General features: G+C 31.9%; 1 protein-coding gene across 1 annotated transcript; it reads right to left on the reverse strand.

Moving 5' to 3' along the window:
* Positions 1 to 264: 264 nt before the first annotated feature.
* LOC139491012 (small ribosomal subunit protein uS9m-like) lies at positions 265 to 26,406 on the reverse strand. Its single transcript, XM_071278254.1, has 14 exons — positions 26,289 to 26,406; positions 22,334 to 22,490; positions 20,958 to 21,061; positions 15,855 to 15,917; positions 13,046 to 13,076; positions 12,597 to 12,676; positions 12,162 to 12,250; positions 10,018 to 10,096; positions 6,829 to 6,954; positions 4,122 to 4,164; positions 3,661 to 3,766; positions 1,820 to 1,989; positions 941 to 1,019; positions 265 to 385 (listed from the first exon to the last, which is right to left on the reverse strand). The coding sequence occupies exons 1-14, from the start codon at positions 26,370 to 26,372 to the stop codon at positions 373 to 375; spliced, it is 1,224 nt and encodes a 407-aa protein (XP_071134355.1). The 5' UTR covers positions 26,373 to 26,406; the 3' UTR covers positions 265 to 372.
* Between the last annotated feature and the right edge of the window lie 1,050 nt (positions 26,407 to 27,456).

The raw sequence follows: 27,456 nt of genomic DNA on the forward strand, positions 1-27,456 counted from the left end.
TGACTGATTTTGTGTTGACTTGTTTTACAATATTCAAAGTAACAAGGAAAATATGGTTAATACACTACAGAGGGAAGAGTAAAGGACCTCAACAAAAATTTCCCCAAAAGTCAAAATCATAAAACTGTATGTAATGTGGCCTAAAATATTAAAAAGGACAAGCCTCAAAACCTGAAAGCATACATGTCCCTGTCCAGCTATGGTTTTGCTGCTGCCTAAAAATAGTGGTTTTTCGTGCATTTCAGAATTCACAATAACAATAACTTCTGTTTTGTATGTGTATTAAATAAAATGACAAACGAATACTTGACTGTATATATACATAACAAACAAACAAGTCCTGGTAAATATAATATTCCCCCTTGTATATCTTTATCTCTTTTTCCTGAAAAAAGATAAAAACATATAATCATTTTAATTTTCGGATGTAAATAATAATAAATCTTGTTCTATAAATTTAAGTTTACAACTACTGTAATTTTAGAAATTATCGCACGGTTATTATCATTACGAAATAATGCTACTGGGTGTAAATACCAATAATAGGAACTCGCATTTTGATATCTGACAGATATAAATGTGTGCAGCTTTGGTACAACTCGCAAAAATTAATCTTGCATTTTTGTCCATTCTGCAAAAATCGCAATAATAAATGCATGCAATAATTTCTGAATTTACAGTAAATTTATTTTGTAACAATTAAGGCCAATTACTATAAAAATAATAAGAAGAAGAATTTCTCTGTTCACACGTCTTGGTGCTGTTCTAAGAACATATGCCTACAGAATAATGCAAAAATATAATGCATGTCAACTAACCAATGAAATATAAGCCAAACACAAGATTTAACCCATATCTAGATCTATGTAATAATTTAGCCAATTTATTGCTGCAATAGTATTTATAATTTGATTTGATACTTAATGAATGAAATACTGACCATACACGACCCTTTCTTGCACCTTTCTTGAATGGCTTCTTTCTTTCTCTCATCCTTGGGTCTCTAGTTAATAATCCAGCTAAAATAAAAAAAAACAAATAATAAGATAATACTTTTATATTTTTTACCTTTTAATGCATTGAACTAAATTACCTTTTAATGCATTGAACTAAATTACCTTTTAATGCATTGAACTAAATTACCTTTTAATGCATTGAACTAAATAAGATGTAATGTTTGACCAGTTTACCTTTGAAATTATATTAATTTGTTGATTATATGACCAATCAAATTTTTTTTGGAGACTTTGATCTTAATACTTAAATAATTGGTGAGATGATGGAAATATCAATAAAGTTAAATTGAGAAGGTTACCTTTGTTTGACTTCTTAGTTCTATGTAAAATAATTTTGGTAATGGCAGCCATTTTGGATGTTGGTCTATATCAATGCGTGTATTTTAAAAGACATTGTTAGAAATTTAGAAAATCGGTTTTATTATATGTAATACACTTTTTTCATATTACTGAGTTTTGACTCTAGGTTCTAGAATTATTTGACAGGTTACCTACTGTGTGGTAGGACATACTGGTACTTGGTCAATTAGGAGCAACCAATAGAGGTAAAATCAATTATATAATTGTACAATTTGGGGGAAAATTTACTGTTACTGTTGATTTAGTCATGTATAGAATGCATTTAAACAGTTAACTTTCCCTCAAAATTGTACTGATTAAAATTTGGAATTTACTTATTTACGATGTTCTTGCTTGACAGAGTACCAGTATTCAACCACAGTGAAGGTAACCTGTCAATAATATAAATTTCGGGCGTCAAGAGTCTGTAAAATGAAAATGGCAAATTGTTAAAATTGTTTTACCTAGTCTCATCTTTTGTACTGTCTCCTCATCAACAATAGATACTAAACATCTGGATATGCCTAAACGTACAGCACCAGACTGACCACTTTGACCTCCACCTTCAACTTTAGCCTCTACATCAACCTGTCCTAATTTTTCTGCCAGTTCTAGTGGGAACATAATCTGCTCTCTACAATAAAGTGACTCATTGAATGTTACATATGCAAAGTTACAAAAACTAAGTTAAATCTTTATGTATATCTAATTTCAAGTGATTGTGGTTGACCTGTCATTTTTGACAAATACACTCCTTAGTTTCTAGGGTGTTTCAAATTTAACTACTTAGATCAATTCGAAAGTTTTTAACACAAAAAAGTTTGATAGATAGTAAATGTCCACCTTTAGAAATTACAAGTATATTCAGCATGAAAGCAGTTAATACGCTGAATATTTTCTGCTTTGTATTACACAAACATATCATTCATTTTTTTGTACATGCTATTTCATAAGGCAAACAGTCCAGTGCCCCCGGCCAGTGCCTAACATTTACCCCTACTCAGGTATATTATTATCAAGCTGTTCTTTTATCCTAAGTTATTACAATGTTGCAATGAAAAACAGAGATTTCCAAATGAAATATAGAAACTGATAATTATACATGTGAAATAAATCTAACGATATCATTCCTCTCTCTTCATATGACAATAGGTGATGGACATAGTTAATGTTGTATAAAAAGAATACAAAATGCGTAGAAAGAGATAAAGTTCTCATTTTCTACTTAAATTCCTTTAAAAGGTCAATGTAATGAGAAAAGAAACAAACCCAAGAACCCAAATAATGAGAAATATTAAACTCCTGCCAAAATAGTACTGATAATGAACTCATGTACTACTTGGAATCTTGAATTAATGAGTTTGGTCAGTTGTTGGATATATTTCTATATTTGAATTCTTAGATTATGTATTTAATTCTTTGAGAAAGGTGGACAAGCAGCTATGTCAATTTCAGATAGTCATTAGTTTGACCCAGCTGGGGAAGGGATCAGAAGCCATATCACAACTAAATAGAGCTCTACAGAGATTCAGAAATATGTGTCACTATATAGAAATAAAATTTTGTTCTCTTGACTAATGATATTTTGGTTAATAAAAATATATAGATCAGGATTACGGTGTTTTTCTTTTACTCCAATCGGACATAATTTGATCTTTTAAATTTCTTAAGCTGAATATTTTCATAAAATTATGTCTTCGGAAATATTGAAGTTTGATTTCAAGATTTATTGAATTGTTAAATGAGTATATAAATAAGAAAATGTGGTATCATACCATACTGGTATGATTGCCAATGAGACAACTATCTACCAAAGTTAACTGGTAATGGAACAACACAGATACTGAATATTTTAAGACCTTTTGCTATATAGAAAATAATATAATTCTCCCATTTTTATGTTTCCTTGAAATTTATCTTTATATTTTAATTAATAAAAATACATCATCATTCCAGGGAAACAAATAAGGGCTGTTCCAAATATACTATGCCTCCCCCTCAGGGCAGGCATTTTAAAAAACATTTATGTGGTTGGTTGTATCTAAAAAAAAAAAGAAAAAAAAAGAAAAGGCAGTGTTGTGTTAATATGTTTTTATTTCTGTGGGTAATGGGATTTAAAAAAAAAGTGCCATCCCTGGTGGGATGTAATATTTTTCTTGAACAGCCCTAAATAAAATGTTCTATACATATAGATTGAAAAAAATATGTTGTCATTTGATTGACGTATAAAATATGTTACTTATCTCAAGCAAAGACAAAACATCAATCTCAACAATTAGAAATATTCCAGTTTAAAACAATTTACCTGCTTATAACAGATGGAAAATAATTGATGGGTTTTCCATTACAAGTAAATTTCCCAGTGCCTGGAGATGTTAACACGACTTCAGCTTTGGCTGTTTTTCTACTTCCTGAAATAGTTACACAAGGTGATCATGTTAAAATTTTTAACAAATCTGAAACTAGTAAACCCTGTTAGCAGAGGTTACAAATATAACCCCCATCCCCTGTTTTTGTACAGATTAAATGTGGCCAAATGTTTGCTCATAAGAAAGATTTTCTTTGGAACCCATAACCCTTTACTCTTCCCCAAAATAACTTTCGGCTTAAACAAATTGACTTGAATAATTATTTATATGTATTTTTTTGTTTCTTTCATTCTTGAAATAATAAAAAAAATATTATTTGGTAAAAATTGGTACTAGCTAAAACAATCAAATCCAGAAAACTTGATTAAATATGTAATTCTTGGACTCCAATCCTTACCCTCTGCACGAATCACCTTTGTTCCATCTTCAGATTCTTCAAGCTGGAAAAGAAGTGAGTACTCTTAATTTATCTACAAAATGAACTTAAATTAGAATTCTATACTTAAAACAAGATGAAGACAAGCTTTTTGCATAATCTGAGATATCATTTTGATATCAATCTGGATACCATTCTGTATATTTGTCTTTAATATTATAGCATTATAAACAATTTCAGTAAGTTTTAGGACGTGCCATACAGGGCTTCCAAAACGGTCATATATTCCGGACAATTGTATAATGTCCGGTAAAGCATGAAACGGTCATCTACTTTTTAGTTTTCAAGGCTTTTTCGGTCATTTTAACATAATTCACTATCTTTTTGACCCAAACTTTTGCCTTAAACATTCATACATTTCCGGTCATAAAAGTGACATGATGATTAATTACTATCAAAACAACCCCTACTTCAATACTTCCTAATTTAAATCAAGGCTAATTAGTTGTTGGACAGCTGAAATCGACCTGTTCAGGTGAAAGGTAAACTATTTTCATTACAGGACATCCTATAAATTGATCGGTCTAATTACAATTAAAGAACCTTAGTGAGCACGCTCACATACCCCACGTCCCCACATTGTCATTGGAGAAATTAAATAAGTATAAGATAAAAAAATTGTATAAGAAAAAATATTGAATAATAATTTTCTGTCAATATACATAGTATGTCCTTATTATCTACAAAATTTCATGAAATTATGTTGTGTGTTTTCAGAGGAGTTGAGATGACAAACTGTTGCAGAAGTACATTGAAGCAAATAATTTCAAAGGGGCATAACTTCTAGAAAAAAAATTGAACCGTAATTTCCTGTTGATATGCACATCTACATAGTATGTCCTTATTATCTACAAAGTTTCATGAAATTCTGTTGTGTGGTTTGAGAGGAGTTGCGATGACAAACTGTTGCAGTAGTACATTAAAGTAAATAAGTTCAAAGGGGCGTAACTCCTAGAAAAAAAATTGAATCGCAATTTCCTGTCAATATGCACAACTACATAGTATGTCCTTATTATCTGAAAAGGTTTCGTGAAATTCTGTTGTGTGGTTTGAGAGGAGTTGCGATGACAAACTGTTGCAGTAGTACATTAAAGTAAATAAGTTCAAAGGGGCGTAACTCCTAGAAAAAAAATTGAATCGCAATTTCCCGTCGATATGCACAACTACATAGTATGTCCTTATTATCTGAAAAGGTTTCGTGAAATTCTGTTGTGTGGTTTGAGAGGAGTTGCGATGACAAGAAACAGGACTGACGGACTGACGGACAGACGGGTCAAAAACATTATACCCTCCGCAACTTCGTTGCGTGGGGGATAATTATTTTCTTACATTTCAGCAGTTTGTATCTAATGGATGTAATCCAAAAGATTAAAATTATAAGAATATTAGTTACACAGTGTGCAATTGTCCAAATACGAGAATTTATGGGGTCAATAAAATTCATATTGGGTGAGGCAAAGCCAAACTCGATATGAATTTTATTGACCCGATAAATTCTGTATTAGGACAATTCAACACTGTGTAACGAATTTTTCCTGATTTTATTATATTACATATTACCATATTTAAATTCAATATAAGGACAATATCAACCAAATGTAAAAATTAAAAATATAAGGACTATAAAGCAACTCATTTAAAAAAAAAAAATTGTTAGGTCAATGGTATAAGGGAGATAATTCCAATTGACGTAATAAATAAGGGAGATAATTCATATTGACTTAATAAAAAAATGTACTGAAATTTATTAGGACAATATCAGCCATTCAAATTGTGAGATTACTCTAAATCAGGATAAATAGGTTTATAAGCATGATTTGATGAAAAATTTAAAAAGGTTTTAAATGAAAAAATCGTCAGAACTACGTTGTATGAACTAGAACACGAGTGTGCATGTGCACAGGTGGGAAATTTAATTGCATCCTAAATTTCTTCAAAAATGCTTATTTCATCACCTGCATCTAATGTTCATTTCAAGTATTTTGATGAAGAATTAAAGTGGAAAGAGCTTCTTCACTCAGTCATGCTTTGTAAACGTACACAGATTTTACGTATCCGTTTATGGTACATGTTTTACCATTGTCAAGACAACATCCGAAATGTGATTTTAAAAAAGAAAGTAAAGTTTTTGACAAAGTCATTTTGCACAAATAAAGAGTCAAAGGTAGATATGAGCACGCTGATGTGCACACTTTAAATGATGCACTGTCAATTTAACAGTTTACGTCAGAACATCAAATTCATATCAAAGTAAAGTTTAATATCGTTTTTTTCAATCATTGGGATGGTCATCTGATTACCATAATTGCCTTTTGTGACTAAGACTTAGGGATTAAAATCAGGATCAAATATAAAACGTTCGGCTGGCTGAAATTTTTTTTGGAAGCCCTGGTGCCATATCATTTCCAAGATGTAGATCCAATTAGCTCAAAAGTGTTGTTTTCATCCATAAACGAATTTCTCTAGTATGACGATGATTGTTTTGTTTCAATCTTTTCATTATTTTATTGGTATTTTAGTAAACAATGCAAACATCAAAAGATTTTAAATCTTAGGAAATTTGCATGTTGTCTCCCAACCACTGATTGATGTTTAGAGAAGATTTTATGGCAGATATCTTAAATCCTGGAGCAGCAAACCACTTAGCTTATCATATTGATGTACTTACTATCTTATATTTAGGTTTTGCTTGAGTTCCTAAGAATTTTTCTCTGTAACGCATGATAAAGTCTTCTACCTTATGGTTTAATGGGTGGTCAACAAGGCGCTGAACATTCTTCAAGAAAAGGTTGTACTAAAAAACAAACAAAAAAACATTAACATGTAATTTTAAAATGTAATAAGTTCTATTAAAACAAAAAGAGAATTCATTTTACTAATACTAAATTTATTGATTTTGTTAGAAAAAAGGTATTTCTATATTTTTTGCTACTTAGAATAATCATGTAGCAGGTTATATGTGTACTTATTTAAAAGTGTGCACTCATTATTTTTCAGCTTATTTTGAATAGCCAAAAACAAATATAACAGTCATCCTTTATTATTTAATTCTAAATTCCATTTTTAACGACAAAATCATGTCTATGAGCTGATGGACAAAAAACTTCCAGGCTATCCGAAGAGGTATTGCATCTAAAATCTAATAATATCTGTAAAACAAGACCAAATAATAGCTACAAGTAGCAAATGAATGAAAGATGATGTGTGGTTTACATCAATGAGAACATCCTAATAACCTGAAGAAAAAGAACAGACAAAATGAGGACATCATAATTTTTTACAATAGCAAATGTCTAAACAGAATATTATACTATTATCTATATCACACAAGTTGAAACAATGCTGTGAATAAATTAATGAGGGTTTTATATATATAAGCTATCTTCACACAAATTTCCCAAATGTACTGAATATGACCTCTGTGCAAATATTCAGAAAAGGCAGTGGTCACTTAGATCTTCTCTTAGAACAGCACATCTTTATTTGTGTTTTGGTGAAAATTATTTGTATGCGATAGATTATCCTGTCTTCCAAAGGCAGGGTTATATTCTAAATTATCATTGTATGGTGCATTTTAAGTTCCAGAAAACAAAAGTTACCAACTTTCAGTCAAGTATAGGATCTATTTGGTACTGGCATGATTATAGTAAGTTTAAAATTGAAGAATTATCTATATCTTATTGTTAAAAAAAAATGAAATATTTAACAGCAGTAATTCTCTATACAAAATTGAATTACTGTAACAAATTTTCTGTTTTGTGTAGGCCCATTTGGTTTTATTATCAAATGTTTTTTTTTTTATTCTGTTTTTTTTTTTTTTTTAAACTTCTGGTACCAAGAATACCTGATGATAATGGCATAAACACATGTTGTGTGAAGAGTACCATATGTTTACTGTAAACAAGAGACCATAGTTAACATTGTGTGTAAAGTACCATATGTTTACTGTAAACAAGAGACCACAGTTAACATTGTGTGTAAAGTACCATATGTTTACTGTAAACAAGAGACCACAGTTAACATTCTGTTGTGTGTAAAGTACCATATGTTTACTGTAAACAAGAGACCACAGTTAACATTCTTTACCTGATGATAATGGCATAAACACATGTTGTGTGTAAAGTACCATATGTTTACTGTAAACAAGAGACCACAGTTAACATTGTGTGTAAAGTACCATATGTTTACTGTAAACAAGAGACCACAGTTAACATTGTGTGTAAAGTACCATATGTTTACTGTAAACAAGAGACCACAGTTAACATTGTGTGTAAAGTACCAAATGTTTACTGTAAACAAGAGACCACAGTTAACATTGTGTGTAAAGTACCATATGTTTACTGTAAACAAGAGACCACAGTTAACATTGTGTGTAAAGTACCATATGTTTACTGTAAACAAGAGACCATAGTTAACATTGTGTGTAAAGTACCATATGTTTACTGTAAACAAGAGACCACAGTTAACATTCTGTGTAAAGTACCATATGTTTACTGTAAACAAGAGACCATAGTTAACATTGTGTGTAAAGTACCATATGTTTACTGTAAACAAGAGACCACAGTTAACATTCTGTGTAAAGTACCATATGTTTACTGTAAACAAGAGACCACAGTTAACATTCTGTGTAAAGTACCATATGTTTACTGTAAACAAGAGACCACAGTTAACATTCTGTGTAAAGTACCATATGTTTACTGTAAACAAGAGACCACAGTTAACATTGTGTGTAAAGTACCATATGTTTACTGTAAACAAGAGACCACAGTTAACATTCTGTGTAAAGTACCATATGTTTACTGTAAACAAGAGACCACAGTTAACATTGTGTGTAAAGTACCATATGTTTACTGTAAACAAGAGACCACAGTTAACATTGTGTGTAAAGTACCATATGTTTACTGTAAACAAGAGACCACAGTTAACATTGTGTGTAAAGTACCATATGTTTACTGTAAACAAGAGACCATAGTTAACATTCTGTTGTGTGTAAAGTACCATATGTTTACTGTAAACAAGAGACCACAGTTAACATTCTGTTGTGTGTAAAGTACCATATGTTTACTATAAACAAGAGACCACAGTTAACATTGAGTGTAAAGTACCATATGTTTACTGTAAACAAGAGACCATAGTTAACATTGTGTGTAAAGTACCATATGTTTACTGTAAACAAGAGACCACAGTTAACATTGTGTGTAAAGTACCATATGTTTACTATAAACAAGAGACCATAGTTAACATTGTGTGTAAAGTACCATATGTTTACTGTAAACAAGAGACCACAGTTAACATTGTGTGTAAAGTACCATATGTTTACTATAAACAAGAGACCACAGTTAACATTGTGTGTAAAGTACCATATGTTTACTGTAAACAAGAGACCACAGTTAACATTCTGTGTAAAGTACCATATGTTTACTGTAAACAAGAGACAACAGTTAACATTCTGTTGTGTGTAAAGTACCATATGTTTACTGTAAACAAGAGACCATAGTTAACATTGTGTGTAAAGTACCATATGTTTACTATAAACAAGAGACCATAGTTAACATTGTGTGTAAAGTACCATATGTTTACTGTAAACAAGAGACCATAGTTAACATTGTGTGTAAAGTACCAAATGTTTACTATAAACAAGAGACCACAGTTAACATTGTGTGTAAAGTACCATATGTTTACTGTAAACAAGAGACCATAGTTAACATTCTGTTGTGTGTAAAGTACCATATGTTTACTGTAAACAAGAGACCACAGTTAACATTGTGTGTAAAGTACCATATGTTTACTGTAAACAAGAGACCATAGTTAACATTCTTTTCTAATGTTATTTTGATTACATTTGGTAGATACTTACTTCATCTTCAGAAACTCTTTCTTCTTTAAAAAGGCGGGTAAATTTTTCATAAGATATCCAGTCACTATCTACAAACTTTCTGAAATAACATACAAAAATTTAAACTGTGAAAAACATATATATAAAAGGGGATCTGGGGGTATCACATTATAAGTTCGTTCCACATATTAATCAAAGCCTTAAAGGCTGTAAAAGCAATTGCTGCCATGTTAATGTTTGGGGACATTTATTTTTCATCCACATATATACAAGAATTAAACCTGACATGAGTGTTGTCTAGTTAAAAGTAAGAAGGTTTTAACTTTATATAAATAAAAGACTTTAGCAGAAAGTCATTTTTAATATGTTTTATATTTCACAAGGAGACAACACGTTTACCAGGCTAAAGTTGGGGTCAAATATACATGTGCTGAAACATATAACTCAAAAAGAAATCATCATGGATTATCCCCTGGTAGTGTTTGTAACTTCCTTGGCAATAATTTCCTTTATTGATTTAATTTTAACAATTTTCATTATTAATTTATATTTAACCATTAACACAAATGATTAAGTTAAAACATTTCAACTTTCCAGACGCAAATGTTAAAAAACGGGAAAGAAATAAAATATCTTACAAGACATAAACATGTAAAGAATAAATGTATATTTCAGCTTAATAAAAATATTTTCATAATGTTACTTTGTCATGATATTTATCAATTTTCAGGAAACATTGCGAAAAATGATCTTCAATATTTCGAAAACATGTGAAATAAAATTGCTAACACGGTGGACCGTCGAGTGTCAACAAACGTATACGTAGTAGACTTGTTCACTGAAAAGACGAGGATAATGGTTTCATCTGACATTTGTTATGCAAACCCAGTTTTGATCATGATATTTAAAAAGACGTACTTTTTTCAATCTATGTATTAATAAACTAGAAAATTCCAAATTGTAAATATCTCTTCATCTGGACCGACTTGGCATCTACTACGTTTGGACGGGTCTATTTCATTAGTAAGGTGATCGATAAATATTACGGAGTTTTGACAGAAAAGGAAAACGAACTTATTGTTATGTGTTTTCAACAAGGGTTTCGTTCCGCTAAATTATTTGCGCAAATAAAGTTTGTCTATTTTTAGATTACAGGTAATAATTTGACACTACGCATTAACCTGTGTAGTGATTTTGATTTTACGATAAATGTATGAATGAACGATAATTTTATGAATGAACAAGAGCACCTGACCTCTTAAAGAAACACAAATTAAACATAAAAAAAACGTATTTATTAGGAGATAATTCAGTTAAATTTTCAATACTAAATCAACAACTGAAATGAATCCATATTTTGATGAAACATCGTACGAACGGCGGAAAACGGAATCGCATTTATAAAAATGTACTTTTTTTCACTCGGACTTCTATGTTATTTGATAGTCAAACGGTTGACCCTTTAAATACAAAAATACATCTACAAGAACATATTATGAAACTTCTTAAATCTGCTAACTTTTTATTAAAGTTTCAAGCTATGTATTGCATTAGAAAACATACATAGGTGTTAAAGAATGACTGACCAGGAGCCTGTTTAACAAAATACTATGGCTTGATCTGGGCGGAGTCTCTGATCTGGGTCACAAAGATGGCCATACGCGACGGCATAAAAGCAATTGCTTTAAAAATTAAAAGCATGTGTCTAAGAGTTCCTACATGTTACAGCTGATAACTATCAAGATGATGACCATATATGTATTTGTTTTGTTCAGTAGTACTGGAGAGAAGTGTGATGGGAATTATTCAAAGAGTTGAAAACAAGAAATAGATGTCGGTGAGATTTGAAAATCTGAAAAACGCTCAAGTGCTAAAATTTATCACTCTCAAGCTGCTGACTACATATGAGGAAAAGTGTGATTATAATATGTGTACTTTTTCACTTGTTAGAAATATTTAGAAGTCAACGCAAATGCACAATATCATTTCATTTACAAAATAATGAAATTTTTATTAGTTTAATTTAACTATGTTTACATTATTACATGATTAAATCTGCACAGATGAAAACTTGAAAAAATTTAGATGACAAGTAACTGCACTACCTAATGCATGTAAACTATATAACTAAAAAGTTACTAGTGTTTAATATTTATAGTACTCACAATGTGTTTTCATATATTTGATCAAACTTTTCAGTTCTATAAAATTCATCTTCTTTAGCTTTTAATGTTCGTAAATGTTGTGTCACATCCTGTAAAATAAACATCACAATATTTTGCAAACTTATGAATGGATTTATTGCTGCAATTGCTAAACAATAAATCAAAATGCCAGATTAATCATTACAATCTTAAGAAATATGTAAAAAAAAATCTATCAAAATTTAAACAAAAATTTGTTTTAAAATTTTTAGAAACCTATTCTATTGCAAGTTGCAATAGTAATAATGTGCAAAACACTCTGATTTGATTTTACAAAAACACTGTTCTGATTTGCTTATTAACAAATAATTTCCAACTCAGTGTTGACAGTTTAGTGATACAGTAGAATCAAACCACTTGTCCGCTGAGTCGGTTTTAACTTTTCTATGTACTTACATGTAATAATTCAGAAAATACTGGTTTCGTGGTGTAGAACATGTAATGGAAAGGTCGGCCATCTGTTCCAAACTGTACAACTGTAATTTAAATCAAAATGGTTGGGGTATTGTTTAATATATGTTATTATTGAACTGTAGTTGATATTATATTGTGAATTTATAAATCCCCTCCCCCTCCTTCTAAAAAATGCAAAGTTATTAAAAGTTAAAACACCAAAAAAAACCAAATAAACATTTTTTATTTTCTAAGGTGATACATTACTCAATTCTATTCACTTTATATGTATAACATTTGTATATACACATTTTCACATAATTCTTTTTTTATTGATACTTTCTTTTCCATCGCTCTAAAAGATTTTTGTACAATTGTAACCACTTTGATAACTTAATCATTTTGTATACCGCTGGGGAATAGGTTATACATTATTATTTGTCATCACTTACCTTTTTGTACTGGAAGTATGTCTACAGGTAACTATAAATAAATAAAAGTAGAGTAAAAATATTAAATGCCTGGCTTGCTGTGATCCAAGGCTCTGTGTTGAAGTCTGTACTTTGACCTATAATTGTTTACTTTTACAAATTGTGACTTGGATGGAGAGTTGTCTCATTGGCACTCATACAACATTTCCATTTAAATATTAAAAAAATCAAATAATAGTCCAATCTATTAAAATCAAGAACAAATAGTCTAACTGATACAGAAGAACACTCTGATATTTTTTTTGAATATACATAACTTCAATGTCATTTGGTCTCTGGTGGAGAGTTGTCTCATTGGCAATCATACCAGTCTTCTTATTCTTATATATATTGCTGGACACTATATTAGTATTTATTTCAAGAACTGATCAGGAACCAAAAAAGTGGTGATTATTAGCTTTTAAAGGGGCACTAGCTACGAGATATATAAAACATATAAAGTTTGATTATTTTTTTGTTCAATCAATAATGAAAGTGAAAAAGTGAAATAACAATTCGCTTTTTCGCAGCCAAAAAGGTTCAATTTTGTCAAATTACACTAAGAAACATTGATAATTAGAAACTTTAAATCCGTATTCATGTGAACTTCAATTTAACCCCTAGCTAGAGATTGACAACGCATGCATTGTACGTGTACTGGTTATTTAAATTAAAAGAATGTCAACAATGAAAGTGAAACTAAGGTAAATCATTTGATTACTAATTCGATGCACATAAAATCATTCTTATACGGTTAAAAACAATGAGAAACATCTATTTTTAATCTATAAAATAAAATCAAACAGACCTATAAATCTGGTTTAATCTATTCATATCCTTATTTATGTTTACATCGCTTATATGGTCATTTGAGGTCAAATCGATAGTTAATTAGATGGCGTCTGTACTATAATACACATGAAACGAACCTATATATTATCTACCCCATGCTCTGTAAACTGTTTATTTTAGACTTTTGATAGTTTGGATAAATGTTTTACATTGTTATCAATCAACTATGAGAATTTGGGTCAACTCGGTGACCATGAATTTGACAGCTAGTGCCCCTTTAAACAGTATTGTGATTTAGTACAAATTATTTGATTTAATAATTTTGAGAATATTAGATTTTTGTATCCTGCAATTTAATAATAAGACATTTCTTTCATTTTCCATTCAAAGTTGCTACACATGTTCATAATATAAGTTATCTATGTCATATCTGTAGATATGGAAATTTTAACACCCTGAAGTACCCAAGTACACCATGAGGCGTAGCCAAACGGTGTACAGGGTACTGAAGGGTGTTAAAATATCCATATCTACGGGTATGAACGTAGATAACGAATTTATCCCCGGTCTTAGTCCGAAACGGGCGAGTTTTATAGAAATTCGGGTACAAAGTGTAACGTGAGAACAACGTTTTTTTCATTATCTAAAAAAGTTTTATTGAAATTTTGAAATTTTACCTAGTTTCTACGGGGTGTAGGGTACTACCTTTGGTAGAAACCTACAGGTAGTCAAATATAAGACGAGACAGACAAACTGGATTGTCAAATTTGGCGCTCAATGTTGTGAGAGTTACGTCATAGATGGTGTGACGTCAACATAGGTCATTTGCATAGCTAGGTCAGTAGTCCCATTCCTTGAAAATGTTGCAGTCAAGTGATGCATTTAATGGAATGAGTGTAAATGATCGGCGTAATAGGACAACATCGTTAATGAATTAAATGTTTAATTACAAACATCATGGATTATCTACAGAATTCAATATTTCACAAGGAGCAATCATGGAACTAAGGAAAACTTGCGTGAAACTTCCCGGGATAATGGTTAGCAACGTCCGGGGATATGGGTTAGCAACACCCAGGGGCTATCGGTTTTGTAACGACGTGCTTTAACCAATCAAAATCCTAGATATATATACTAAGCCGGGGATAAAAATATTTATCTGTAGAGTGGGGCGCTCATATTCGCCATGGACACAATTTCGTCGTTTTATGATTTTGAGGTGTAAAAACTTCAAAGGATGGTTGAAATGGAATAAATATGCCGTTAAATTACATTTTTATAACAAATATGATTAATTTTGAAAATGAGACTAAATTTCGGCACTTACGGCAAAGGACCGAAAAATGGACAACGATTTTCACACAATTTCCTGAATGACAAAAACGATTTCAAAGAAGCATTCCTTAGTAATTCTTTGACTGATTGCCCTAAATTTCAGTTTTTTACACCTTTCAAATGTCTGCTATTCGTCTATAATGAAATTTATTTGATATATATTGTTTAAAGCTGCAGTTATTTGGTTTTAAATAGATATGTAAAAACGGCGAATATGTGTCCCCCCTTGACAAAAAATTAGGAAATTTCAAACACCCTTTAATCCAACTTTTCAGATGATTTTACTCAAAACAAACACGTTTTCAAGCTAAGAATATTTTGCATTTGAAGTTATCTTCATATAGAAATATCAGTATACTTCAAAAACATAAAGACCTCAACATAAACTGAAGAAAACATTGAAAGATATGGCGAAAATGAGCACCCCACTCTACTATTTTTTTTTTTTTTTAGTAAAACAGTTAATTTTTTCCTTGTTCCAAATTTTTTACAATAGGGTCAATGGTTAACTTTACTCAGTACTCGGTGTGTGCACGAAACACAAAATCCAGTAATATAATTGGTTGAATTTTGAGTCCAAATGTAGAAATCGTTTTTTTATGACTGCAAATTCCAGAAATATGACAGCCATATTATAGACTGGTTATTAAAATGTCAAACTTACGGGCATGACAGGTCTGGCTTTCTTTTCGTGAAGTCCTGAAGGTAATAGGTATGCAACAGCTCTCTGTAATTTAAAAAATTGAGATCTTATTAAAATCTGTAAATCTGAAATTATTGCAAGGTTTTTATAAATGTGAAATTAATGCAAATATGAAAATGGAGAATCTGTATCTGTATCTGTATAGTACTGGAAATGAACTCAAAATACTGAGTAAAACTTATCCAGGAAATGTGTGTGCGCCACTGATGTCTAGTCGCGCGATATAACTGCCTTAAAACTATGATAGTTTGTGGAAAAAAAGAATGTTTATAAATGTCAGCATTTGCTGATAAAAGTTTTATTTGTTTGACTTTATAAGTTCTGGATGGTCTAGTATTAAATTCTATATGATGTTCAGTGGGGATGGCTACCAGGTCGTTCACTATTTTATACAGTAGTACCAGTTGTTGTTCTCGTCTTCGTTCCACAAGAGGTTTCCAACCAAGATCTTTCATCATGGAGGTGACACTACTAGTACGTCTATAGTCTTTGAAAACAAATCTAGCTGCTCTTCTTTGTATGTCTTTTTGTAGGTATGGGTCCCATACAGTGCCTGAGTAATCTAAGACTGATCGAACTAGCGAGATGTAGGCAGTTTCCTTAAAATGTTTGTTGCAGTGTTTAAGGTTCCGTCTGATGAATCCAAGTGTAGAATTGGCTTTGTTGCAGAATTTGTTTATGTGTGATGACCATTTCAAATTATCGCTAATAATTACACCTAATTATGGATTTTCATTGACCTGCTCTAATATGTGTTTACTTAGTGTATAACTGTATGTGAGCGGGGACCAGCTACGGTGAATTGACATGACATAGCATTTACTGGCATTAAAACGCATACCCCAGTCCTTTGCCCAGTTGTCAAGTGAATCTAGATCTTTCTGTATTTGGTGTTGGTCCTGTGGTGTCTCGATGGTATTATACAGGAGGCAGTCGTCGGCAAACAGACGTACTTGTGATTTTACACATAGCGGCAAGTCATTAATATGACATAGAAAAAGAAGGGGACCGAGGACAGTTCCTTGGAGCACCCCTGAGTCGACGGAACAAGATGAAGAAAATTCTCCTTCGACGATAACTCGCTGTTGGTGTTGCATTAGGAATGATTTAATCAATGCATTTGTATTACCATCAATTCCATAGTTCTTTAATTTGTGTAGTAGTTTTCGATGAGGCACAGTGTCAAATGCCTTACTAAAGTCCAGTATGGTTAAATCAATTTGCTTTTTGGCATCAAAGGATTTCATGATGTCATGCATAGTAATTAGACGTTGACTTTCGCAGGAATGGCCACTACGGAAACCATGTTGAAGTGAGGTAAGTATATTGTGTGCTTCCAGGTGTTTCAGGATGTGCCTGCAAACTATGTGTTCAAGGAGTTTGCAGCAAACACAGGTAAGTGATACAGGTCGGTAATTTGCTGCTGTATGTCTATCTCCTTTTTTAAATATTGGACTGATGTTAGCGTTTCTCCAGTCAGATGGAAGAGTACCTGAGTCTAGACTAAGCTGGAATATGTGACTCATTACTGGTGCTAATTCAATTGAGCACAGTTTTAATACTTTATTTGCGATGCCGTCTGGTCCACTAGCTTTGCTGATGTTTAAGTTTCTCAATAGTTTTTCTACTCCTTGTACTTCGATGTTGATGTTTTTCATTCTTGGGTATTTTGATTCATGGGTCTGTGGTAGTTGATCTGATGCGTTTTCCTTGGTGAAGACCGACTTAAATTGGTCGTTTAGTAATTCTGCCTTGGATTTGCTGTCCTGATGTAAAATTCCATTTTTTTTAATTCCAGCTACACCTATATTGTCAGTACATTTGGACTTTATGTATCGCCAAAAAGGTTTACTATTACCTTCCGCCAAAGCTGCATCTAGTATTGTGTTGACATACTGCCAGTGAGCTTGTTGTACAGCTTTTTGTGTAGCTCTTTTATGTTGTTTGAATTTTGCCCAGTCTTCTGGCTTTCCTGTGTGTTTAGCTTTCTGAAATAGTTTGTGTTTTCTCCTAACTTTCTTTTTTACGCTGTTTGATAGCCAAGGTAGATTATGTCTCTTATTTGTTATTTTCCTTGGTACATTAAGGTTGAGTGTTGTTTCTATACCGTTTTTAAGGTTGGTCCACTTATCTTCAACAGAGGTGTTACTATTGATGATGTCAGCGCCAAATTTTATAATGTCAGCTTTGATCTCCTCCCATTTTGCTTTCTTATAAACAAATATTTCTCTTGGTTTTGGTTTATTATACTGCGGTTTTAGGTCAGTATCAAGAACAATCATGTTGTGGTCTGATATTCCAGGTAGTGTGTTACATGACTTTACAAGACTTGGATGGTTTGTGAGAAATAGGTCAAGGATGTTGTTATCACAGCTTGGTTTTAGTTGTAGTTGTTCCATACCAAACTCTTCAATAAATTCAAGTAGTTTTTGGTGATGTTTTACTTGTGCTTTTCCAGTTTTGACTGTGTTGTTGTTCCAGTCAATATGCGGAAGATTAAAGTCTCCTGCAAGTATAATAGGTTTATCTTTGCTGTTTTCACTCACATTTAGTACTGATGTTTTGAGGTTATGCAGTGCGTCTATGCTTGCATTTGGTGGACGGTAGTAGGAACCAAATATGACTGATTTGGTCTTTGTTTGTATTTCTGCCCATTGTAGTTCACAATCGTTTTCACTGTTTTCAACTGCGGAAGTAGTGAATTTATCATGGACTGCAATGAATACACCTCCCCCGTTTTTATTTCTGTCCTTGCAAAAAACATTTTTGTTGTACCCATTTGAAAAGATTTCTGCAGTTCGGTGTTCGTTTGTTAACCAAGATTCACACCCTATCATGACATCAGGTTTTATGTATTCAACGCTTTCGTTTAGTTCTGATCGTTTATTTCTGATGCTTTGACAGTTTATCATAAGGATTCTGAAGTTTTGTTGTTTATGTTCTAGGCCACTGATTGATTTTGATTTTGAGGCTCTTGATGGTGATTCTTCAGTTGTGCTACTAAGTATTCTTGGTTTTGGACTACTAAATACTGATGGACTGAATGAAGAGTCAATTGATGGTATTGTTGACATAGAGTCTGTGGACAGTAATGATGATACTGAACTGAGCATGCTAAATTGATTTGATGTTTCTAGTTCATAAGAATGGTATGTGAAGCTCCCCACATTTTGGGTACTACATTTACAGCATATCCAAGACACATTAATATTTTGTATGTTACGTAGTTTAGAGGCACTAAGTTCGAGACAGTCTGAGTGATACCAAATGCTACACTCATCACAACATATTGCATGTTTGTGTTCCCAAGTAACTGGCACTTCACAATATCCACATGGATATATGGACGGGCCTGGGTTCAATTAGACATCTCCCGCAAGTAGGATACATATAAGTGTAAAGTTTTTCCATGCAGAAGACGGTGATTTAGGTATCATTTCAATACCATGATTTAGATTGGAGTTTTGTTTGAGGACATAGCTGATCATAAGTGTTGAACATTGTGTTCGTAAGGAATATCTCACAAATGGATAGGAATGTTGAGAGTTCAATTCATTAATTTTGAAGACTGATAAACATATAGAGACGATTACGATTTTCAAGATTGCCGCCATCTTTTGTTTTGTTTACGATTACCTGGCAACCAACCCCACTATGTTTTGACGTTTAAAAGAACATCGTTGGAATTTTCAAACGAATAAATATATATAAATTATAAATATGTAAGGTCTGATGAGTTTTGTGGTTTTGTTACACTTCAAAATCTGTATTTGATGCAATTTTTCTCGGAGCTCTTCAAGGTAGATGTTTCCTTCGCGCATGCGTACACACAAGTGTACAAGAATACTGAAGTAAGAAATATGGATCTAATGCAGTCAGGGGTACTACTTGTACAAGTTATTTTTAATTACTTGAAGAAGTAATATTAATATACTTATATAAGTAAATTTGTAGGATACTTATACAAGTGAATTTTATTAATTGTATAGGTAAAAAAAAATATTCACTGAGTTATGTCCCTTAGACATTCAGATATTTTTACTTGTAGAAGTAAAAAAGTCATCCTATCTTTTGTTATTGAATTCTTATTATTTCTTTGCTCTAATAGAATTTTAAATTATCTGCCCTTTGCAGTTGTCTTTTCTTATCATTTAAGTGTAATTTTATGGACAATGAAAATCCCATTTGTCTGTTAGCTTCAGAACACTGCTCATTTACAAGCCCCCAAGGAGCAATTTTTGAAGGCCTTGCGTAAATACTTAAGATCTTTGCGCAATCGGTTTCTTTGTTGAATTAATGAGATGAAACATTAAACTCTAACAAACAAAAATTAGCAAACCTAGGAAAAATCATTAAAGGCATGATTTTACATCTCAAAACTTGAGGACTTTTGTGGGATTGTAAGAAAAATTTACTTATGCAAGTAAATTTTTGAGAAAATTAAGGGGAGATTATTCAAACATTATTTATTTCCTTATATGTATATATTTTTTTTTTACTTCTTCAAGTAAATAAAAAAAATAACTTGTACAAGTAGTACCCCTGACTGTAATATGAAAAAAATAGCATGAGCTCTAACTATCAACAATGATCAATAGATATCATGTATATCTGTTGGTGTGAAGACATTATATGATAGTTGTCTTTTAACAAATTGATATCAAATAGGAAGATTCTGCCAAGTGTCAGTGTTTACCTGGATATTGAAAGGGCAAGACATTTGGACAGCCACAGAAAAATCAGTATTTTAGATAGACGCAGAAATTCTTTCATGTAGCAAGGTGCCTTCAACAATTTTGAGAAATTTTTACTGACCTTACTAAAAGTTCCATAATCGAATGTAGTGATTTTAAAAGCATTAAACTCTTTTATAGCTTGCTGTTCAGTCTTAACCAAGGCTCCATGTGGAAGTCAGTACTTTGACCTAAAATGGTTTACTTTTAACATATTGTAACTTGGATGGATAGTTGTCTCATTGGCACTCATATCACATCTACTTATATCTAAATACTAGAAAATTTGCAAAACAATAATCCATTGCAAGACTACTTTCTAAAATCTTACTTTAACATCTTTGTGAGTAAAGCCTTCAGGATCTTCTCCCATCATATTTGCTAAATGTCTCTTTCCAACTTCATACAGTGTATTCTGCTCATCCATAGCATCCTCTGTAAAACAAACATTAATTGATTGACTAGTGTTTAACACCACTTCCAGAATGATGGTACTATTTTGTGGCAGAGTATTTAATAGTGAAGGAACTCAGAGTTATCTCTGGATGTAAAAAATGACAATGTATTATCTCTGGTTACTCAGATATGGTATCGGGATCGTTCGCCCTGATTACATGTTCGCACTAGGTTCGTTCGCACTGAGTTTGTTCGCCCTGATAGTCCGTTCGCCCTGGGTTCGTTCGCCCTATATTCATTTATGATATGTATATGTTACTTCAATGAACGAAATATATATATATATTAAAATTTATTAAAATTTATGTATATCTATTAAAAGTTAAATACAGAATATTTGCCAAATTTATATTAATTAAATAAAAGTCTTGGCTGCATTGTTACACTTTATTTTATAATTACTTTTAATATTACTGTTGATGGAATTTGATTGCTGAGTAGGTGTCATTTGAAAACATTTAAAAATACAATGTAGTGCTGAAATTCCGAGAAACTTATTTCCTAATAGCAGTACCACAGAACACATCATAAATACATATTCGGTGAATGTAAACTTCAACATATTCAATTACATACAAATAATTTAGTCTTCAGTTGTTTTACATTTAAAAATACAATGTGGTGCTGATATTTACAGAAACTTATATTTCCTAGTAACGTAATTGCATACAGATACAAACTTAGTCCTCAAAAACTTATAGTCCTGAAATGTACTGAAACTTATAACCTAGTATAGCATGTAAAGCAGCTAGCTTTAGACAATTTAACATGATACATCGTCATTGTAAATATTCGGCGAAATTGTAGACGGACTTCAACACATATAACCTAGTATAGCATGTAAAGCAGCTAGCTTTAGACAATTTAACATGATACATCGTCATCGTAAATATTCGGCGAAATTGTAGACGGACTTCAACACATTCAATTATATACACACAACGCAACACTATACTTAAAAATAAAATCAGGGCGAACGGACTCAGGGCAAACAGGTATTAGGGCGAACAGATACTAGGGCGAACCAGAATCAGGGCGGACGGACCCGGATTCCTCAGATATTTATTCCAAGTAAGCTGCTTGGCCAACGTTATTTATTATACTTACATGTATATAGCATTTATATTGCCAAAAAAATCAATGTCACTAAACTTGCCCACAAAAATAGGAATAAATCACTGACTCATGCAAAACTTTACACGGAGAAAAGTGCAAGTTTGAGGGCTCACAGCTAATCTATATTTTACTTACGATATCTTTTTGCCTTTTCTAAGTATGCTCTCATTGCTCTGCTTATCTTTTGAGCTTTACCATCTGGTTTGGTTGGAGTTTTCAGTATCTTTGAATCTATTCGTACTGAAGTTACAGACTCTGAATTTTTTTCTCGGCTGCATATCACCTGACTTTGCTGAAAGATTTTAACATTAAAATTAGCAAGTTTCTTTAAAAAAAAACATACATTTGTTATTATGGACTTAAAAATCAAAGAATTGTGATAACTTATGTATGTTACATGTTTAAATGGGACAATAAACATCATTAGTTTTGTTAAAATGTATACAAGTTCTGTTGATATTACTATTGTCTTTATCTATACTTAACTATAGAAAGATATAATTATATAACAGTTCATAGTTTGTTAATCATGCATATAGTACACCTACATGAATGTTATTACAGAAAAAAGTATCCCTGTAATAACTAAACATTTTGCTAAAGCCTGTAATAACTATATAAAGGGTGTTAATTCAGCCTCTCTGCATCACTCCAAAGCTTTTGATGAGACAAACATCATGCTAAATTACAATTTATTTCAATTTATTGTAAAACAAATAATGATTAGAATATGTATTAATGAGGTTCTGTGAAAGCTTCCCAGTGATTCGCAAATGTCTCATATAATAGTTACATGCCTTTAACAGTCAGGGGACTTACTTAAATGAGTGATTTTCTAAATCACTGATTCAAGTAACATTATGTTCATAAAGGTTGAAAGTAAGAGTTGTCTTTCTTTAATAATCACCTATTTTAGTAGTACAAATTTATCAAAAACTAAGTGATTTAATTTTATTGTAGTTTTAAACATAGAAAACTAATGATCCAGGGACTAATTATGTTGATAAAATTATCAGGGCCAACATCTGTGTTGTCTAGGATGACCAGGTCATGTCAGGTGATGACCTTGTACTGAATCTAAGATAATGACATAAAAATCACTTGCTCACGTATCATACCCCAATTTCCTTCCAAAAATCACTTCTTTAAATATCATTATTCTAATAACCCTCACTAATTTCAACACCCCGAACAGTGAAATTTTAATCGTGAACAGTAGAATTCTATTACATAATCTGAAAGATGAAACCTTGAACTTTACAGGAAAAATACTCCCACTGCTGGGAAAAATCTGTTAAGAAAGTATCAGTTCATTAAGTTAAGCCATTATTATAGCAGTTTTATCAATAAAATAGAATTTACAGCTAAATGATAGCATCAAAGGCATAAACCTTGCTACTTAAAAGAAGCAAAAAGTTCATTTTTTTCCAATTTTACTAATGAAAAGATATTATCTAAACCTATGTGTTTAAAATTTTAGTAAAACTTCAAAATCACAATTTATGACAAAATTTCGAATTTGCTACTTAAATAAGTGATTTAAAAATCATTTATTTCAATAAGTCCCCTGACTGTTTAATAACATGAATAAATAAGCCTTGTTATTAAAACTTTGTCTCATTGATTTACTATGGTTTAAGAAAAATGTATTAATTCAATTCAAAAATCAAATATTAAGACCTACAATGTAGTATGCATTTAGCATGTTTAGTTTCTGTGCAAAGTTTAAAGAGTTCCCTACAGCCCACTAAGAATTAAAATATTTATGATTATTTTTACAAATAACAAACATATGTTACTATAGATTTAGAGACATTAAAGATTAAAGAGTAGACAACTCATGAAAGTATTTGTAATAACACATGCAAGATATTTTCTGTAATAACCCTAAACATTCTAAAGGCTACATGTATATGTAACAGCCACTATGTTCCATCAGTTACTTTGTTCCGGCGGAACTTTTCAACTAGTTATTTCGTTCCTAGGAACTTTCCAATTAGTTGTTTTATTCCGAGTGCAGTCGAAAAGTTCCAGAAAAAAGTAGCTAGTTGAAAAGTCCCGGAACAATGTAGCTAGTTGAATAGTTCTGGCTGAATATCAAAATTTAAGTTGTATTGCATTATACCTCACATAAAACGGAATAAGTTGCATTATCATGCATATTTAGTATTCATTGTACCCTCAAGAGAGGGAAAAATACCCCCTCCTCATGTGGGTACTTTTAAAAATATCAATTTCAGATTAATGTATAACAATAAATTAGAACTTATTGCGTTATTTTACTTGCATCAATTCTCCAAATGGAACTTTGTAACTGGTTGATAAGTTTCTTTTGACTTTTGTAATCAGTATCTTGGTTCAAATATAATATGTTGCGCTTTTACTTTGCATTAATTCACCAAATGGACCTTTGTGACTGGTCGATAAATTTCGTTGGAACTTTTGGGCTAGTTTGTTAGTTCCGGTTTTGACTAATTTGGCAAAAAAGAACTTTCTAACTAGTTGAATTGTTACATTGGAATTTTTCAACTAGTCACTTTGTTCCGGTGAAACTTTTAAACCAGATGAACAGACTACACGAATGAATTTTATTTTTACAGGACATTCGGTCAGGTAAGCATCCTAGCTTTACCAGACCAAATGAAATTTTACCAGACCAATTTTCTTTACATCTAATTGTATTTTATCCAACAAAAAACAACAAACATATTACTTTGTTGTGCCCTACTCCTCCCCAAAATGCACAAATTAAAACAAATTAAAACAAAATGATGTAACAAGAGGGTATATTGTTATGAAAGTTGTGCATAATTGCTTGAATGCATTTCAGTGAAGAGTAATGTCCAATTTTATTGGATTTTGACAATGTTTTTGAACTAAACTTAATTTAGAGTTTCTGTATAAAATATTATTTCCTGTTTCTTCTTTCTTTTTCATATATCTTTTGGTTTTCAATTCTAGTGTTTATATTTCATAGCTAAATTTTGTGTGATCTGCTTGGATTTTTATTCATTTATTGTATTTAATCGGCAAACCCGGAATTATCCTTATCCGTTCCCAGAATCTGATCAGGTTTTATTTACATTTCCGGTTGTGCCAATGATGGCATCCACTGTTGTTTTTGACACTCAGATATGTTTTTACCCGGATTTACACATTACTGGTTGGCGATGTTCGGCATAAAGCTAGTGGTTGAACAAAATAAACATCGCTGTGATGAATAATAAACATGAAAATAAATTTGAGATCGTTTGGCACTTTTGCTAGAATGTTAGAAAAATCTCGAAAAATCCATGAAAAAAAAAAACACCGGACATTCGGACCAGAATTCAACAAAATTTTACCAGACCGATCCATTATTCACCGGATTTGTCCGACGTATTTCATGTAGTCTGGATGAAGAACAAACGAACTGCCCAACGTGGGAACAAAAGAGCATTTACATATGCATGGAGTTATATCCCTGATTGGTTATATAAAATTACTGGTACTGAGGTAGAAGAAATGCCATTAATGACAACTGTTTGTGTTCTGTCATGTAGAAATGCTTGAATTCAATTAAGTGTGTTATTTTGAATACAATAGAAGTTAAGGTTAATCTTAACAATTGGACAAAAAAACCTATTACCTTAAAGTTGGCCTAGAACTTTGAGATGCCCCTTTCAGGTAACAACTGAATTGTATTGATTTGCATGGACAATGGATATCTACACAACCAAAGGTGAGTTAAATGGTTTAATTGAGTGGACAGTGTCAAAGGCAATTCAGTTTTTTTTACACCTTCTGCAGAAACAGCAAATATCATATGTCCATCAAAATCCAAAACAAATATCTTTTCCCGATAAAAAAATATGTATTTAACTTTAAATATTTAGTGGATGCCAGGCCTCAATGCCTTTCCAATTGGACAGGTTTTTCGGTACTCTGGGAAGTTTTGGAGGTGTAAATACAGCCATTTTTGTCCATTTGTTTATGTTATGATGTATGAAATCTTGTTGAACGCTTTAGCGAAGACCATTATGACAAAGTGAGTTTGTGTATTGTTATATCTTGTGACAATAAAGTAGACAAGAGCTAAACTATTGTGTACCATAAAAGATCTACGTAATAAAGCATATTCTTTGGAACAAATGTGCGACAAGAAGGTCGCACTGTGCTTCATGGGCGCAGCCATCTTGTCTGCATGTATTCTGGACAACTCGGCCCAAAGACAATTCGGCCCGAGTCGAATTTGACTGTCTGAAATGCTCAGCTGAAATGTAAACTCAGCGGAAACATTATCAGACAATTTGACTAATTAAATGATTATAAACATTTATATGTGAATTTTAAAACAAAAAATAACATCTAACATGTTTCTGAGTTTTCAAACAATATCAAATTTTGTATTTCAAGTTAAGTGCAAAATTTAATTTTCTTGACCGTTATACTAAACCCTATCTCAAAACATTGAGTAGTGAAGTTGTTTTATTCAGTGATTGAATTTGTTATTTTTAAATTTTTTTTTTTCATATTTTAATCTAATTGCATATTCGCCTGATGTCCGTCAATAAAGCAACTCAGTCCGTCCTCAGTAAAGTCAACTCCGACCGTCTGACGGTCTATAAATATCAGTTTTGTGAGACAAACTTTTTTTAGAGTATGTAATGTTACTTTTACTGACACACGCTTATTACTCATGCATGGCTTACTTAATACGTTACTTGATTAAGAGCGCATTTGTTTCTAACCTAAAGGTGTCAGACCACCAATTAAAAATCCCTATCTGTTCAACCAAATTTTGCAATTTTCACAGCTTTCTAAATATTTTACCTTAAGTTTAACTTCATAGAAACCAGATATATCCTTCTTCTTCTTCTTCTTCTTCTTCCAGGTAAGGAACCGGATTCATTGCTGAATGTTAATGGTTCCGCGCGAAAACTTTACGCAGTGTCGGGCAACACAGAAAGATTTCTCTTGGCTATTTACAAATTACATTTAAAACGTTCGCAAAAAAAATATACAATTAAAATTATTTACAACTGGTTATCCTACTTCCTTTCAGAGCATGCCTTCAGGGCAGCTCTGAATCCCTCAACGGTGTTGGTCGCTGTAACTGTTGTTGGTAGGTTGTTCCAGTCCCTGATTGTCCTCGGGAAGAAAGATTGGCCATAGGTGTCTGTACTTGTTCTTTCTTGGAAGAAGCGGTTTTTACCTCTGGTCCGGTTATCATTCGGGGTCAAATATTGGTGACGGTCTATATCTATAAGTTCATGCTG

The sequence above is a fragment of the Mytilus edulis genome, chromosome 10 (genome assembly GCF_963676685.1).
Source record: "Mytilus edulis chromosome 10, xbMytEdul2.2, whole genome shotgun sequence".
NCBI classification, from domain to species: Eukaryota; Metazoa; Mollusca; class Bivalvia; order Mytilida; family Mytilidae; genus Mytilus; species Mytilus edulis.

Excerpts from the sequence above, each read along its gene's own strand:
- LOC139491012 (XM_071278254.1), bottom strand. The coding sequence starts at position 26,372 with ATGGCTGCGCCCATGAAGCACAGTGCGACCTTCTTGTCGCACATTTGT. Across the intron at positions 22,491-26,288 it reads TATTACGTAGATCTTTTATG|CAAAGTCAGGTGATATGCAG; the intron begins GTACACAATAGT and ends AAAATCTTTCAG. Across the intron at positions 3,767-4,121 it reads AAAGGTGATTCGTGCAGAGG|GAAGTAGAAAAACAGCCAAA; the intron begins GTAAGGATTGGA and ends TAACTATTTCAG.